Source organism: Cariama cristata, unplaced genomic scaffold (assembly GCF_000690535.1).
Source record: "Cariama cristata isolate BGI_N322 unplaced genomic scaffold, ASM69053v1 scaffold1332, whole genome shotgun sequence".
NCBI lineage: Eukaryota > Metazoa > Chordata > Aves > Cariamiformes > Cariamidae > Cariama > Cariama cristata.
Window position 1 is genome coordinate 28173 of NW_009605281.1, and position 18756 is coordinate 46928.

Here is an 18756-nt window from a genome sequence, read left to right on the forward strand (position 1 = left end):
ACTAAAAGACTTCAATAGCCATTTTGCAACTTAGTCAAACAGGACTTGCTTTAGCATGGTTTCAGTTTTAGTGCTTTAATTTTTAAGCACACTGTGAAAAATGCAAGCCCTGCAGAAATTTGCAAAAGAGAAGATGAGGGGGAGAAAGATGATGCTCCAGTGAAGGAATGAGGAGCAACTGAGAAATCTTTTACTTTGAATTAATGTACTAAGAACTGTCACATTCCTGAGAACTCACTCTTGCTAATTCTGAGGTCACAGAAGGAATGAATTAAAAAACACTGCACTTTCCCCATTTTTGGACACCTGTGTACTTGCAACAGGATCAACTAGTTGTTTTAGCTCACTCTGTGGTCTTCAAACAAAGATATGAAGGACGACAGAATCCAACATCACTTTCCTACAGGAGGAGAGGGAGTCAATAGGAAGTAAAGGGGCTACAGTAACTGCAAGCTTTTATTTTGACCTGTATTGCCCTCACCACATCATGATAATGCTCTCTGGGGACTACTGTAGACTAAACATACCCTCAAATGAAAAGCCTGATGATTTTCTCTCTCTTCCTCATTTCCATATGACCAATACGTAAAAAAAAAACTAGGAAAAGATTTAGCAGGACTTGTATTACCCTAATCAATGATCAGAAAGTTTTAATTTATGTCCCTTTCAGACAAAAATCAGTAGTTACTGGAAATAGCTAAAGTGTAAAAGATAAAGGGAGGACCTCAGCTCTTCCTGCCCAAGAACAAGAGAAAGAAAAGTGAGATCAAAAAAAAAAAATTACATTCACAATCCCTATAGACATAACTCATGACTTAAAAGTCCTATTTTTTGGACAGTGTTTTATGAGATAATAGTGCACAGTTTATCATGTTTTTTAAATAACTTTCTTTAAAAGAGAATTTCTAATAGATCCCTTTTAATAAAAAGCATGAAGGAGTACAAACTCCTCTGTGAGTAGAAAAATGAGCTATAGAAAATATGAATCAAATTGAACTTATCAAAGAGAATATCATAGGAGAATTTTTGGACCAGTAATTAAGGTTCCAAATGCTTTCCTTCTGTTTTATCTTCTAGAAAGTACCTCCTTAAAACTAGAGATTTGGCAGTTGTAAATTAGGCAGTATTACTTAGTGGGAAAGATACTAAAAATAGGATTGAAAGGCACAAATTAAATTCCCAGATCGCTTGCTTGGGAAAGTCATTCCCCTTTTCTTCTCTACTTACTAGTTTCCCACTTGTTAAAGCACACTTAGACCTATTGAAAACACACCTATATGACAACTTTATTAATTATTCTTATTACTCATTTATTACTGAATTTAAATTAAGGATTTAGAAATTTCATAATTATTATCTACTCATTAAAAAAGCCTAAATTTTATAGCAGCTAAAAAACCTAACTAATTTCTGATAACTACAGATTAAAATAGACTAACTATCAGAAAGAAATAATTCAAATATTTTCTAACTTTTATTAGAACAGTTACAGTTTTTTGTGTATTAAATATATATGGTATTTCTTTTTATTTTCTTTTGATCTGCCGATTCATTTCACTAACTAGATGCTCAAATTACTGGTTCAGTGTTGTGAACTTTACTTTGCCAGCAAAAATTTCTTATCTATAGTATGACTTCAGTTTCTAAAGCTCAAACTCTTCTGCCAAGAAAGATCATATAAAAAACCAAAGCTACATAACCAATCCCTTTCTAAACTGATAATTCAGAACAGTGAAATTTTGTTTCCAGCATCTCTTCAAGCATATAAGCTCTATCTTGTCACCAAAATGCTGCTGCTTCTGCACACAGTTGTGTCAAACTAACAACACTAACAAGCTCGAGCACCACAATCCAAAAGATTCTGTTAGCAGTGAAACAGGTAAAACTGAGGCACAGGGAAGAGCTGTTATTCTCCCATGTCACTCAACAGGTGTAAGGTACAAAAAAAAAGTCTGAATCACAGTCTAATGCCTCTCAGAAGGGTCTTAAAAAAATAAATATGTATTTATAAATTTGTTATCCCCCTTTCTGCAGTAAAATCAGAGTGGAAATGCAAATTTACCCTATATATTACAAGCAGTAAATATAAAATAGAAATTCCAGAAACTCTTAAGGGGGAGCTTAATGCTATTTACAATAAGGCAGGCATTTTATTTTAGGGTTCAAATGATTGAGAAATATACACCTATGGTTTGGGGATTTTTTTTTTTAATTTTTTTTTTTTAAAGCTGCGACACGTTCATATCCAAGAAATTTTCCTAGCACTAACTATACACAGAATCAGAACACAGAAATATTTCTATCTTGTACTAGAAATAGAGTCTTGCAAACATTTAAAGTTGCAGTTCATCTTCAGCATCTACAGGAAGGAGAAATGAAAATAAAGTAAAATACACCACTGATTAGAATTGACTTAAATTTTAGAAAATAGTAAGTCTAAGTTGTATTAACTAAGGAAAGCTGTTCTGTAGCAATTTTGGACACAAAATGAAAGTATATTTGACAACTCCACATAGCTACATTCTTGCGAATCCCCCTCCCTCCCAATTTTGAACTCAAAAAATGGATTCTTGATGGAAAAAATGACTTAATGATATCTAGCAAAAACTATAAGGAGAAAAAATATCCTAGCCATTCCTAAAAGTACTGCATCTGCTCAAAAATTAAATTCCAGGAGGTTCCTCCCTTAATTTAACAGTATTCCAAACAAATATTTTCTGTGCTTTGGTTGACATCATTAAGCTTTTGGTAGATTTCCTATTTTAAACCTATTCACTTAAAGGAATTAAAATGACAAAACTAGAAGCAATTAAGATTTATTATTCATATTCTCACTTCATTTGTGGTTCCAGTTTTAGATGTCAGAACTTCATTTATTCTGAGAGAGTAGTCTTGAAATTAACCTGTATTATCACTTCACAAAGAAGGATCTTTTTAAAACCTAAGAGTAAATGATACTTACCAAACACAAGTATGAACAACGTATTTAAAGATACAACCCAAAAGACATGTTCCTGTGAGGAGTAAGGGGAAGGAGGGAGGAAGACAAGGAAACAGTACATAAATATCAGTCATTTAAATAAGTGACTTTTGTATCTAAACTACTTATTTCAACTGCCTATTATTACGAAAAGTTGCACATCTCAAGTTAGAGCCAAGAAATTTGCTCTAACACAAAGACCAAAACATGCAGGACAGATTAGGAAAACATCTGTGTACGTTCATGAACATCTACCTAGATAAATGGCACTTATATTTGCTTTAACACTCTTATTTTGTAAAAATAAGCTTTTATTTTAAAATCAATATAAATAGTTCCACCTTTAAAAACAATTACATGAAATGTACGTGGATATTTGTTTCATAAATGAGAAAATGTTCATCTGAACTTTTAGCAACTGGACTTTGTCACAAGAAACCCATTAACAAAACTGACAGCTCTTACTCTAGAAATGACTGCACATCTCTATTTTTTTAACTTTACTTTTAGCTAAGATGTGAACTCAGCCGTAAGTACACTGGAATTCTAATTCTTTTGATATTAATATTTAAGGTCAATCACTAATGACATAATAAGCTACATTATTTTGAACATGGGACATTAAAACATGACACATTTTATTTCAGACTTGAGACATTTATCCACTACAGTATCAAACACACACATTCATATTAAAGAATTATATTTCTTTCATGCATTAAATAAAGTAAAATTTATACTGCTTGAAGAGAGCACAGATCTTTTTTCCCTTTAAAATATAAATGACTTCTCTTTTTAAAACAAGCGAGCTGGCAGATGATACCCAATGAATGTAGCTGTGATGGGTTAAGGTTTTGTGGCCATTGACTCTTTGCACTCTCTCTCCCCTGACCCTGAAGTCAGAGCTAGACATCTGCAACAGTGAGGTAGGAAGGGCAGCAGAGACAGCCCTTCAAATAAACTACAACAAAGCCCACTAGAATATATGCATTATATACCTAAGAGCTTGTCAGAGGGATAATCAACACAGATTCACCCACAGACAAGTGTTAAAAAGCCAACAGCCTTTTTAGGAGTGCTTTGCTAAATTACCATGATCATAAAGATTTTTGGAACCAATTTAAAAGATAAGTGTTCCACAAAACAGACTGACTATTGTGAAGATTTTTAAAAAGTATTTGGTACTGATATAAGTTAAAATAATATTCAAGAGGAGAAAAATTCTAGGGAGGAACAAAAAAAAGAAAACCAACCAACCAACAAACCCCAAATAAAGTCAAGAAACACAACTGAAGATCTTAAATTTGAAAATCTAGTCTAGACTAAAAATTCACTAGTGGTGTTCTGCTAGTAGTAGGGCAAATCAGAGAAGTCTGAATGAGGACACTATTTTAATCATAACATAAATAGCAAAACTTAAGGCTAGAACAGATATGTATTTTCAGTGTATGCTTTTTTAACGGGTCTAGTTTTTATTTACAGTGGAGTACATGATCCAAAGTTACCTATGTCTTTTAAGAAATTCTATTTTCATGCCACACGCACACAACTCTACTCTGTGAAACTCCTAAAAAAGACAGTTTGCTTGAACATGACATCATATGAAAGTCTCTTTAAAGAATATACATCATATGAATATAGGGACTTCAAATAGAATGATGTAATTTTAAAAAATATTGTTTACTTTACAAAAAAACCCCGTTCTATAGAAATTCTTGAAATGCAGAATTTCACTTACTAAAAAAACCAGAGATCCGTCAAGTCCAAGCATCTGTGAAGACAGAAAGTTAATCTTATTTGCTCATCAGAAAAACTAAGCAATACGCATCTAAAATAAGCCTCATAGAAGCCTCTTTCACACAAACTTTTAATGTCCAATATGGTCAAAAGCTTTTTTTTATTGCTCAACCAAACAGAACCTAGACATAAATTCCTAAAGATAAAGACAGAAACTAAGTTCTCATTCAAGACAGTAAACCCAGTTGATCAAAGGCTGTGATATGTGGAATATCTTAATACACATGTATTTATATATGGCAAATCAAACACATAATCAATTAATTTATAGGCTATTTCTCTCCAAGACCTTGAAGACTGACAAAGATTTCGTATTTACAAAAGATTTTAGTGATCGAACTATTATTTAAAAACATGTTTAAACAACTCAATATTAAGATACAAGAGCAAATTTTTTTTTGCTTCCTAATTGCAAAGTATCAGTTTATGTTGCATTGAGAAAAGTCAAAGGTTAATATTTTACCTTCAGTGTATAAAAGCAACTAGTAACAGGATAATGTTGCTACACTGGATGTTAAGTTTAGAACAGAATTGGTTTACAGCTAGGGAAGACAGGAAACAAATCCTCCATCCCTTTGCACAGCTGCTATGGGAAGCATCCACAGAACAGCCAAAAAATAGAACATCTATTTGGAAAAAGAAAAAAAAAAAAAAAAAAACCAAACCAAAAGCAAAGCCAAACTCTTCTTTCCCCTCATTTCAAGTATTTCTTACTATTTCAATCCAGACACTTCTACTCCATGATTACTGCTGTAAAGTACAAGGTTCAAGGCTATTTTGTACCAGAATTTTGCACTAAGTTCCAAGATATTAAAGTTGCACATATTTTACAAAGTAAACCAAGATACAAATATTTTTGAAAATTCAGAAAGCTTGCATGCCATTTTCACAAGGTGAAATAGCAGAAAAGCCTACCTCACTTTTGATACTAAATGTCTACTGCCTATGCCAGCACGTAAGATTGGAAATGGTTATAAGAATTTGCTGAAATTGATTTCTATATTCATGGAGAGGCATCAAAATATTTTCAGTTAGAAGTACATCAACATTTCCCAGCACATAAATTGGATTCAGAAATACAACACTTTCATCTTGAGATACACAGTAAAACGGTTCAGATACCTGAATTTTCACTAAATAGCTTTCAAAACAGACTAAGAAGTTTTCACTAGATATGAAACGAAAGATTAAGACCTGTCCCTCATAATGAAAACTGCATTTCTACTACACTGCAATCAAGGCAACAACTACATCACAGCCTAGGAATACACTGACCAGCTTTACAACTGTCTGCCATAGGCTCTAGTGATGTTGGTAAATTACATGAAGCTGCTGCATCTACCTTCAGGTAGATTTTGCTGCATGTGGTGAGCTTTGAACTCAGATGTTGGCTACTTCTAAACCAGCTACAAAAAAGTAGTTCCTGAGTCTCTACATTACTCTACAATTACAGTGTAGATGCATCTTATGCTCTAATTATGGAATTTGTGATCCATAAACAAAACAGAAGCAATGTTACATTAAAACGCTCCATCATTTTTTAAGAAATACATTTGTCTTTTGCAGATATGTAAATAAATTAAATTAATCGATATTTCCAGTTCTCTCTTTTCTTTAGTTTAATGCTTTCGTGTGTACAAAAATTAAGCATATATACAACGCAACACCTATGTGCTCCTAATCTGACCTAGCATCCTCAGTGCAAGCTGGAATTCATTTCTACACCTCAGAAAAGTCTGTGCTAAAATGTGTTTTAAGCTGCTACTATATTTCAAATCAAAGTAATGTCTTTTTGATAGTTAACAAGTAGCATAGTAACATTTTGGTTTTAATACAACAACTTTTTTAGGTCACTAAAGCCTCTTACTGATAGTTTTCACACTAGACAATGGTATCCAAATCTATACCAAATGGATTTTAATACAGCAATACTATAAATCATTTCAAGTATGAGTCTGAATTATTCAAGAAAATGATTCTTACTCACTCGCTCCCAAGTAAGCTCTTCTGCTGCTCGATCCCATTCCAAAGCATTCCAGTTCATGTCATCTGAGGAGACAATGGCCATTTTTACAGCTGTTAGACTCACCCAAAATAAGATCTAACCACTCCATGCCATGTTTTAAATGAACAAAAAGACTTAAGTGCAATACATTCAGTTTATAACTGCTGATAGCTTTTCAGCAAGCAAATGCTTCAGCCCTCAAAAGAAATACATGAAACTTGCAAAAACAAGATAAATAAGCTGAAGTGGGAATTTACACAGCTTCCTTGAATTATGATAGTTCTGTTTTCAATGGTTTAATTTATTTTTAAATAAAAAACTAGAATATTACTGTTGTGAGTCACCTGTTACCTTGTGCTCCATTGTTTGCATCTGCTGCATCTTCTACTACAGCATCTTCTTCATCTTCATTATCTTCCTCCTCTTCATCTACTTGTTCTTCTTGAATTTCAGGGTTCTCACCTACAACTACATTCTCAGCAGCTGCATTAGCAGGTTGATCAAGAACAGCGTTTTCAACGCCTCCATTTACAACAGCCTGAGCCTGCAGAAACAGGATTTAGAATTCAGCTAAATCTATCAATCTCACTCCATACTTTTATGCTGTACGCAGAAAAAATGAATAGTATTTAAAGAATGTTAATAATGTATTTTGTTAGACAAGCATTAATTTCGGGACCACTAAACGTTTTAAAAGAGGGAGAAAAACATTCAGAGCTCTTCACAGAATAGCTGAGGTTGGAAAGGGCCTCCAGAGATCATCTAGTCAACCCACCTACTCAAAGTAAGGTCAACTACAGCAGGTTGCTCAGTGCTGTTTCCAGTTGGCTTTTGAGTGACTCCAGAGATGGAGACTTCACAATCTCTCTGAGCAACCTGTTCCAGTAGTTGATCACTCTTACAGTAAAAAAAAAACCCTCCAAACCAAGAAACAAACTCCACATCTGGGTTTGGGTTTTGCATTTTTTTTTGTTTTGTTTTGTTTTTCCCCCCCCTTTTTTTTCCCCTCCCCTAAATGGAATTTCTTGTATTTTAATTTGAGCCTACTGCCTGTTTTCCTGTCACTCAATGCTACCGAGAAGACTCTGACTCTGGCTTCTTTACATCCTCCCATTAGGCATTTATACACACTTATAAGGTTCACCCTGAGCCTTCTCATCTCCAGGCTGAACAGTTCCAGCTCTCTCAGCCTCTTATTGTATGTCAGATGCTCCAGTCCTTTAATAATTTTTTTTGGCTCTTCACTGCTCTCTCTCTGGTACCTCCATGTCTCTTTTGTACTAGGGGAGCCTAGAACTGGATACGGCACTCCAAATGTGGTCTCAGCAGTGCTCAATAGAGGGGAACTCTCTTGATCTTATGAAAACTATCATTATATTAGAAAGACAATAATTCAAGGACAACCCAAGTCAGTCACGAAGCTGAGGATCTCTATCTCTGTCTTTAAAAAAAATGACACTTATTACAAAAGAAAACAAAATTTTATTTCCCCCCATGCACATATTGTTTATATTATCTCTTCTCTGCCCAAGAGGCTCCTGTAATAACTAGAGGAGTGCATGCATGTGTGTTCGGGCGTGGGGGGGAGGGCAGAGAAGCTCCAACTTCAGAGGTTTCAACAAAACCTCCAACTCCTTTGAGAACAGCGAATTGTTACATCATGAACTACTGAAGTACTTATGAAAAAACAAAAGCAAGCTGCATCTTCATTGACTATGGCTGGCAATTCAGCTTTATATGCACAAAATTATGTCAAAAAAGTCTAAAGATACAGACATAAGAATCTAAACAATATTACTTTACAAAAATTAGACTATAACAAATCCATTAACATTCCATTTTACGGAATTTCAAAAACAAACAGTAGCGTCACTGAGTTTGAACACGTTCAACTCCTGCTAACATACAAATAAAGATACTGCGCAGTAAAATAACATTACTGTTGAGTTCTCATAATGTATTTACTCACAAAAATACATTTTCTAAGTTTATCACAAACTACTGAGCAGTTAAGTTTTACCTCATTTTGTGGACCAACACCGTTGATTGGCTGTTGCTGATTTTGTTCCAACCACTGTGGTGCTCCTCCATGAACAATCTGTTCACGTAACCAAACAAGGCTGATAAATGCACACAGAGTGCATGTTACCACAAAACAGCCCTGCAAACAGTCAGCTAGTAAGTTCTCCCTGTTAAAGAAAGAAAAAAAAAAATTAACGACGAATATATTTGCTAAGACTAAATTTAGTCATTGTTAACTACCACAAACAGATCCTCCCAGTCCAAATCAACCAATAAACTGGTATTTGTGCAAAAAGCTGAATTTATTTATGCGTCTAGGTGAAGAAAGTATCTAGATGCAATTTTTACTTAATTTTAAAAAATCTGTTCAAAGAAGGTTTCTTTCAGGAAGGCTGTATGTACCTGTATAGAAATGGTTTTAAGTGCCAAGATAAACACTGATTTGGAAAAGGTTTTATTCCCCTCTGGTTTGGTTTGTGAAGTTACTGCTGTTTAAACATAAATAATCTTGCAAAAAGGGATCTGACTCAATATGAAGAAAAGCCTCAAGAGTAGTTCAGGGAAAACAATCTTCAACAATAGCAAAGGAAACATAATAGTTGCTAAGTAAATTATTTGCTACAGTAAAAGGTTTGTTTAAATAGCTAGATGTGTAATATCCAGTCCACTAAACATTTTATCTGCTGAGCTACCCTAATCAAAGGAATGGAACTGCAGGGTTTGCCTTCGACTGCTCTACATTTTGGGTCATCTTTTACCCCAGATATTACCTCTATACTTTAAAAACCCTAATCTATAAAGTCATACATAACTGTAAAGCAGCAGCAAAACAAAGTTCAGTTAGCCAGCTGAAACTAGGGTTTCATGCAATGCAAGAGGTACTTAAATTGGCTTAAACAACTCTCATCCCTAATTCCAAGTACCCCTTCCCGCTTGTTTCTACCCTTGCACTACTCCTTGATCACAGTGAATTTTCTCAGGAAACTAACCAACTACAATACGTGCTTTAAAGTAAGTAAGAAATAGGCCACCATAATGCTCTGCCATCCCCAAAGAAGTATCAGTTTGGTTCTCCATGCAGCCGCACACACACTTGTGCCTGCACAGCAGTGAATACCGTGGGGACAAGAAGTCCAAAATGAAAAGATGACACAAGATGGTATTGAAATTGACTCTGTCAAAGAAACACATGTCAAAGCACAGCTTCACATGCCATTAAAATCTGACACATACTTGAGTCCTTTATTTTCTCCCTAGACTGTAAAAGACAAGAGAAGAGGTGCTCTACGTTCAGTATAAAAATAAAATCTACACTTACTAGGAGATAACAGGAAAAATACTGTTATTAACCTCAAGCAAGCATCGCCATCGCTCTCCATTAATAAAAATTAATTAAATGTAACATGACCTGATGTCCCAAATCAAATAGTCGAACTGAGATGACTTAGCTTAACCGCATAGGACATTCATTCCAAATTTGCCTGATGTGCAACTGATTCTACTGAAACTGAGTTTTGGTTCTTCAGGGTCAAGATAATGAAAAAAAGCAAGACCCAGCCTGAAACTCTGTTGTGTTGGTATTTACTGATTCTTCAAGTAAAATTGATTTTAAAAAGACAAAGATAGATAATATGCAATAGCATATGGTGATTGAAGCATTAAAATCTAAGTGTTAGCTAGAAGGCAATATGATAAAAAAATCCCTATCACATAAGAGACTCAGGATGGATAAAATTAAATTCAAAATATAAAAATGTAACAAAGCAAACAGAACATGACATTAATATTATTAGCAATATATATTAATACTCTACTATGTGGCATCTGATTTAAACCGATTATTAAGTGTAATTTTGCAGCATAAGTTTTTTTTTACATCAAATAAAATTTTCATTAACCAGGGTCCATTTTGCAAAGTCAGTTTTCCATCTCCAAAGATCCTGAAGAACAGAACTTCAAAGTGAAATGATTTCTATTGTAATACTGTTGGCAATACATCTTGTCAAGCAAAGCGTGACAGGCAGTTGCTTGTGTAAGATGATGGAAGATAACAAGCATAACTGGAAAAAAGGGACACTAAGTTCCAAAGCAACCATTTTCACAGTAATCTGACTAGAGAAGTTATTTGTATCAAACTGTTTAAGTACTTACGTTGACAGAATATCTAATGGCAGTGTCAGTAGTGAGCTCACAGAGCCAGTAAACAAGCACTTGTAGATACGACCTGCATGAAGAAACAGAAGCATGGTATAAATTCAATTTTGGTTATAGCGTCACTTGGAAAGGACCACAGGTACTCTCTTTTCACCTGGCATCCTAACTATATTTATGACAAAGAAAAAAATCTCAACTTTCAGTGAACTAACAGAACTCAAGACCATATACAACCAGGTGGAACAAAACTGTATTTGATACAGCTGAACATTCTTGATAAACTATACATTCAGAGTGTAAGAACTGCCATATGAGGTCAGATCCAAGATTCATCTAGACCTGTCTCCAGCAGTAGTCACACCAACAGATGCCTAAGGAAGAATATGGAAACAGGTTAAAGATACATCCTCAGTACATTCTCATATGCTTCACACAAAGCAGCTCAGTTCCTGTGCCATAGTATCTCAGTGCTAATTAATCCTTGATGGATTCCCCCCCTCCGCCCGCCTTAATTTGTTCAATCATATTCTGAACCTGTATAAACTTCTGGTATTACGATATCGTGTAGAAAGGAGTCTCACCATTTCTTTACCTGTTTTAAATAACTGTTGTATGGATTAATACTTAGTGCCAGTTAAGTCACCAATCACATAGTCTTAAAAGTACGTTATCAGTGTATATAGTCTACTTCAGAAAATTAGGTTCAGATCCATAGGAGGATGACACAGATGCTCAGAACAGGATGAGGGAAGAATTAAGGCACCTGTACCCAGAAATGCAATTGTTAAGATTCTCGTTCCACCCTTTAGGCAGGCATAGGTACCCAAGTATATACTGGCACACTATGGTTTCTGTGATCTAGAATAAATAGCTCAGTTCGATCTCTTGAACCTGTTTGGAACTTATAGAAAGTTTAGGTTTCTACATGTCTCATGAATCAATCCACCAAAAATGCCCAAGAAGTCTACTGTTTATGCTCACCTTATATATAATACATAATATAGCACCTGGAGGAAGTTAACGCTTACATCTCCAGTGCAATCCACCCCTCCTACTGAGGTTCTGACACTGGACAGAAAATAATACAAAATAATAATACAAAATTCAAAGGTCTAGAGTAAGAACACAAAAGAGACAATGGCCATAGCTGATCTAATGAAAATGTCCAGTCTCACTGTAGTCAGTACTACTTACACAGTTTATATTGAACAGTCACCGAATCAAATTTAGCAAGATGATACTGATCCTCTGCTGCCAGTGAGTTTTAATAGTTTGCCTCTGCCTACCATCTAGCTACATGGTGGGGGAACTTCAAAGGGGCAAGATACCGCTGTGAACTCTGCCAGGCTGAAAAGGTCAGAGAACACAAGCCTTATAATTTCTGATTACACTACATTGGTAGGAAATCAGTGTAACAAAACTCATTGTCAGATTTTATGGAATAGGAAGGGGATTTTATTACACAAAAATCTAGAAGCAAACTGATCTGTAAGCAAGCTATTTTTCCTCACAGATTTCACTTGCTCGCTCTCATACAAGCACTAAGACACGTGTGCCCAAGTGGTCTGGACAGGATCACTTGTGGACAACACTGAAGACAAAGGACACCAGCTAGTAAATTCTCATCATATCTCTTGGATTCTTCTTGATTGGCATTTATGAACTGATTTTAGAATTGCCTTTCATGCTTTTCATGAGCGGATGCCATTTGGGATCTTTGCCTCATTGTTTTGTTTCATCCCTCTTGAGTCTAAAGCAGAATTCACAGTTCTGTTTTTCTTATCTGTGTATCTTGTAACTCCAGTCTTGCTCTTCATCTTCTTGGCACCTTAACTTTAGCCCGTTTGTCTTCCCTCTTGATTTGAATGAAATCACATACACAGTACTCTCTGGCAAACAGCAAATACTCCTTTTAGCCCTTCTGCTGGTTCTTCTGGTGCTTGCATATGCAATTCCATTCATACTTTATTCATGCCAATTGTAGTAGTTCTATTACACATCTCTACAATTCTAACCGCTACACAATTATATGAAACATGTATGCAACCATTCCCTTCAGCTATATATATTTTTTTTTTTTAAATGGCAATGGAATCACTCCAGAAAAATACATTCATGGGCCATATTGGTGTGTGAACAGTGATTTCTAAAATTTTACATAGAGGAGGCACTTCAGATAACCCAACTCCCACTCTAGCATTTCCTACTGCCTTAGTGTACACATTTGCTTTACTCAGTGTGTATACCTCTTTCTTACCCCACATACAGTATAGGTACCTTGGGTATTTCACTCTAGGAATGATGTAGCTAAATACAATTATTACAGAGAATAAAACCACTTTGGGTTAAATTAGCCCAATCAGTCCCACTTCTCAGAACACATCATAGCAAACTGTATAACTGGCTTTTTTTATCCACTAAGGTAAATATGCTTCGTGCTAACAGAATAGCAACAGCATATCAGAGCCTGCTGGGATTAGGCTGAAGTATGCACAGAGATATAAATGCTTTTTACTCAACCATGCAATGGGTATGCAATAAAGAAGTGAAATTACCAAAAAAGTATGTCGAATTTGTCCCACAATGGGATAACTGTACGACTAGCACATTAATCTGGAAGACAGATTTGTTCAACCATACATCTCCTTTGGTATGTTGATAAGTTTTTTTACGCTGCACCTTTTTCTTCCAGATATAAAATAATGAGAAGAATACTTCCTTGTGAAACCAGCCACATAGTTATGTGATCCATAGGACAGAAACGGGGAAGGTAAAAGATTACATTAATAAGTATTTAAATATTACAGAAAATTAAAGACTACATTAAAGGCATTTAATGTAAACAGACAAGACCTGTACAAAATCACATCCACGAGGCAGATCCTGACAAGTTTCAAAAGTAAATGGATTTTTCAAGGTTTGTTAGACTGAATGGCTCTATCATGTTGGATATCTTCCTGTGCAAATACGTTACCCTTCACAGTACATTAATTCATAAAGGAATCCATAAACAGGGGTACATGTGCAATGTTGAAGACAAAGTAAAAACAGTCACTCATAAATCAAAATCATAAGTCAGTTACATTGGCTTAGTAAATAAGTATTAAAAACCAAAAATGACATTTGTAAAAAAAAAAAAAAAAGTCTTATATGACTAAGTTGTAGGTGGTGACTTCTGGTAACATTTCAGTATTACTGAAGATCCAGCATCAGATTTTCAGACAGTTATGAAACATAACTACCCTAACTAATCTATTGAATATGATTTTGTTGTCCTTCAGAAGTTTTAGTAAGAAAAGTATACAACATTCGCATTTCGAAAGACAATGGTAGAAAACCAAGATTCATCTAAAAACCCAAGGAAGAAATTTGAAATATTTTTTAGTTTTAATGCAAACCAGTTTATAAATCTTGTTTACACCATGCGCAGAAAAGCTCTTTTTCTTGCACAGGAAGGACAGGCTGCAGAAACAGGATCACTCTTTTATAGCTGATGCCAGTATTGCACTATTCTTAAACTACGCCAGTGCCAGCTACAAATAAAAGCACAGAACGTATTGAGAAACTGTCTAGGGAGATGCATTTAAAGGCTGCCTGCTTTTTTGTTCAAGGGGTATATTTACTGGTTGTAAAGATGCACTTCCAATCATTTCCTTGACTGAACACTATATCCCTTTTGTCTTTTTTCATCTTCTCTGTATTTTTAGTTTGTTCAAAAAAAATCAATAGTCCTCTTTCCATTGTGTTTGGAAAGTGAATTTCAAACTGCATACTACAGTGATTTAACTGTGTGATCTTTTTCTGTTAAATTCCTTTACTACTTATAAGCCTTTGTTTAAGATTTTTCAAGAGGAGTTTTACTAATCAATTTATGTAAGACTGTAAAGGAATTTCACTTCTCATACTAAAAAAAAATTGCACTTTCATTTATACATAGTTAGAAAAACCAGGACAATTCTTCTATCCTAATAGTAATAAATGGTATCAAATGAAAACTTCCATGTAGATTTTAAAGTAGATAATTGAAAACATGCATTTTATTGGAATGAAAAGTTTAAAAGCAATTTTATGCATTTTCTTCTCTCTCTTAACACTTTCCTGCATTGCACTACTGGCTTAAGAGCCAAATAGCTAGAACTTCTGAGTGAAAATAAGTGATAATGTCTTTGAATTTATGATTTTTTTATTTTAAATAAACCAGCAATGGTCTCACAAAACTTTGTTGCAGGAAGTGGCATATTTTCCTCTGTATAAAAGTACTACAGTACAAAAAAATTAATACTTACATGCAGTAAGAGGTACTACTCCCAACCACGCAAAGGCCACAAGTGTATAATGAAACCAGTATCGTATTGCTGTGCCAATACTCGTAACCAGTCCAGCAAAGATGTCTTGGATTGGAAGCCGTGAAGGCATATCTGGGGAATAAACTGTGTAGAAAAGGCACTTATGAAACAGTTTTTCCTTTAAAGAAGAATTTATGTAAAAGTCTTGCCAACTACAAAATCTTTGTATTTAGCAAAAACTTACTAGAAGAATAAGCATATTTTATAGATTCCCAAGAGACAACCCCAAACAAATAACAAAAAAAACCTTCAAATGACACACTTGTTACATTGTGTTCTGAGTAGAATGGGAAAATTAATAAACTCCATGCTAGGTTTTGACTTAGAGAAGTTTTCTTAATAGCTTTATTTATCAACTGTAAACTCTGATTATCTCAAAATAAGCTCAAGCCTGCAAGAAAAAGTAGATTCTAAATTCAGTAGCCCTCCCACTCAGCACTACCTCAAAGATATCCCTGTCTGTTATTTATAAACCTAGTTCAAGGAAAGAGCACAAGGAACAAGAGCAATTAGCAATTTTCCACACTGCCCATTTGTTTGTGCTAGATAATTTAGATTCCACTTACTATCCAACAACCCCCCCAAAAAAATTCAGCAAATGAAAGCACGACACAGACAGGAAAACTAAAGGGAACTGATTAAGTATGTACAGACATGGAAATTTACACAGAATTACTATTACTTTCAACAGGTATCTATTTCATACTATGCAAGATTTCTTCTAAGGTCCTATTACAGAACATAATGCAAATCTCCTAGCCTGTATAGACACTTTCATAACAGTACATTTTCTTGACTTTTTAAAATTCAACATCTATATATTACATAAGCCTGTCCCTACTCAAAAGCCAAGAAAAACAGTGACATGGTTGCTTCTTTTGTAAACAATTAGAAAATATCTATCTCTAACAATTTCATTACATTTAGTTAGCTTCTACACATTTATATGGATGCCAAGAAGTGGTAATGCGCAGTATCAATAACAGATCTGAATGAAGACAATAAACTACAGTTAGGAGTTGCACAAAGACATTGCTGCCTGAATGTTTAACAGTTATGCTGGAACAGCTGAGCTTGAAGACTTTAACACATTTAATTAATGGACTATTTTTTAAAACATCATATACTTTTAACTACATAAGGAAACTCAATTTTTATAAGCAGTACTAAAGAAAAGTTTTCCTTCCCTCTCATGGACAATCCTTTAACTTAAGCGTCAGAAATACTGCTTCATGCAATCTACCTGCATCCCCTCTTTTCTCTAATGAACATCCCTGCTACCTTTACCTAATCATCCTATTACTAAGGTCAGAAAGGAAGCCTCTACAGGAGAAAAAACCCTCTTCTTTCCTCTCCAGGGATATTTCCCTAAGTTTCTGTATTGTAAAGAGAACTCAAGAACATAGAAAAGCAGTATCAATATGCAGAAATACTCAAAGAATGTGGAGCATTTGAGGCATTTCAACAACATGTAAATTATATTTGACACAAAGTAACAACAAAACAGTAACCATAAGACAAATAGGAGCTGGTTTTAAACTTCAAAAGTTCTTAGTTGTCAGGTATCTAGCAAGGAACTGGAATTCATAAAATAAAGGACTAAAAATGTAACACTAGAAAAGCCTAGTTGTGAGAACATAGAACAGCAATTGAAAGCAGGACACTAATGTTTTTTGACACTGTCCACCAATTTACAATTTTCTTATTACAGAAACAGATTTAGTATACAATTTGGTAGTACTATAGAAAATGCCAGCTGAAGACTTACTAATAATCTCTCAGCTCACACTGAAGAAACATTCTGGATAATTATCAGAGGAGATAAGCAGACCTTTGTTAAGGGTGCTAAAAGAATACCTACCTAGAGTATATTTGTAACACATTTATAGTATCACTCAGACAAAATTGAACTCAGCATATACTTTGAGGCTCATTTTTTTCATTTTTCAAAAAATGTATTTTGATCAACACTTTTGAACTGGAACACAGTCTACAAGTGAAAATAGTAACTTTGCATTAATTATTTATTTGTATGGGGGTTAAGTTGAGCGGGTTTAAAGTTTTTTAAAAAAATGCATCTTTCAGGGATTATTGAACACTCACACAGGGGACTGTAAAAAAAGGATGCCCATCCTAACTCAATAAAGCTGAAGCAGTTATAAATGTTAGCACCTCTACATACTCATTTTTCTAACAGCTTTAGGATTACAGCTGAGCATTCAAATAAACGCACAATGTAGCTACTACTCAGGGAAGACACACTACATCCCCCGAATTTTAACAATCTGGCAATTTTTGATTACTTGAGGAGTTTGAGGAGGGGCAGGGAAGACTGCTGTTTTTCCTCTGTTTTGCCACACCTCAAAATATATATCACATCACTAGAAGCTTTATACTGTGATGATAAGATAAAGCCCTTCTATGTCCTACAACGTTTGGGTGGGTGAAATGCAAAAATTCCTAGCACTACAGGAACCCCTGGTGTGCAAGCACACTGCAGCACTGAAGCTTGCTGCCAGTGATTTTCATAGTTAATCCCCCCACTTGCGTCTCTCATCTCATCTACTGTCCTTTCCTCTCCACAATCCACCCCCTTTTATCCACTCACTACCACTGTGAGGTCTGATACTTTGACCCCTGCCACTGCACTATACATCTTCTTTCATTCCCTTTTGCACACTTGTCCTCCTCATCCTACCTCCATCCCTTAATTCCCCTCCCAGTAAGCTTTCCTAACTCAATTTGAGAAACCAGTTTCCTGCATTATTTACCACAGTTCAGCCAATTGAGACCAATTAAAGCAATATTTTTTTTTTCTATTACAGAATGATATTCAAACAGACTGTGGCTAAGAATAAGTGAGCTTTCAAAGCTTTAGTTCAACTTCTTTGAGCTGTCCAGGCCATAGGAAAACTACTACAAAGCTTTTTGGATGCTCAGGTCACACATGTGCAGTGTAACTGCTATTTTACTCGTGAATACTAGATTTAGGTGGGGTTTTTTTGGTCGACTGGTTGCTTTCTAGGGGTGGGTTTTTGTTCTACCCTTCTCCCCATTTCCCCCCTCCCCCCCCCAAGCTTAACTTTTTCAGGAACATAAATATTAATTTTGCTTCTCCAAAGCAGACAGCTCAGGACAAAAATCTGCCATTACACTGACACAAATAAGGTAGCAAAAACACAAGGCTGTCTTTAGAAATTTTCCTTTGCCTAGAAAAAATAAAAGAAACTAGAGAATAATGATTAGTACTTTTCAGGGAAACAGTTTGTCAATAGATTTTATCTGACAAAAAAATCCAGAACAGGGAAGCGGGGAAAAAATTTCCCAATGCTCCAGCTTACCGAAGTGATACATTTAAGTTTATTACAGGAAGCTTTCTCATCATTCCCATTTCCTCAGAGGCTATTTAGTACAAACAACACACAACTGTACTTTGACAAACACAATAGGGA

General features: G+C 35.0%; 1 protein-coding gene across 1 annotated transcript in view; it reads right to left on the reverse strand.

Moving 5' to 3' along the window:
- MARCH6 (membrane-associated ring finger (C3HC4) 6, E3 ubiquitin protein ligase) overlaps positions 1-15393 on the reverse strand; it is a 37279-nt gene extending 21886 nt beyond the window's left edge. Inside the window, exons 1-7 of the mRNA XM_009695873.1 lie at positions 15245-15393; positions 10956-11028; positions 8803-8971; positions 7134-7326; positions 6765-6826; positions 4719-4751; positions 2963-3014 (exon numbers count right to left, since the gene is read on the reverse strand). Coding sequence (XP_009694175.1) covers positions 2963-3014; positions 4719-4751; positions 6765-6826; positions 7134-7326; positions 8803-8971; positions 10956-11028; positions 15245-15374 — 712 coding nt within the window. The 5' untranslated portion in view covers positions 15375-15393. The remainder of the gene's footprint in view (positions 1-2962; positions 3015-4718; positions 4752-6764; positions 6827-7133; positions 7327-8802; positions 8972-10955; positions 11029-15244) is intronic.
- Positions 15394-18756: the final 3363 nt, after the last annotated feature.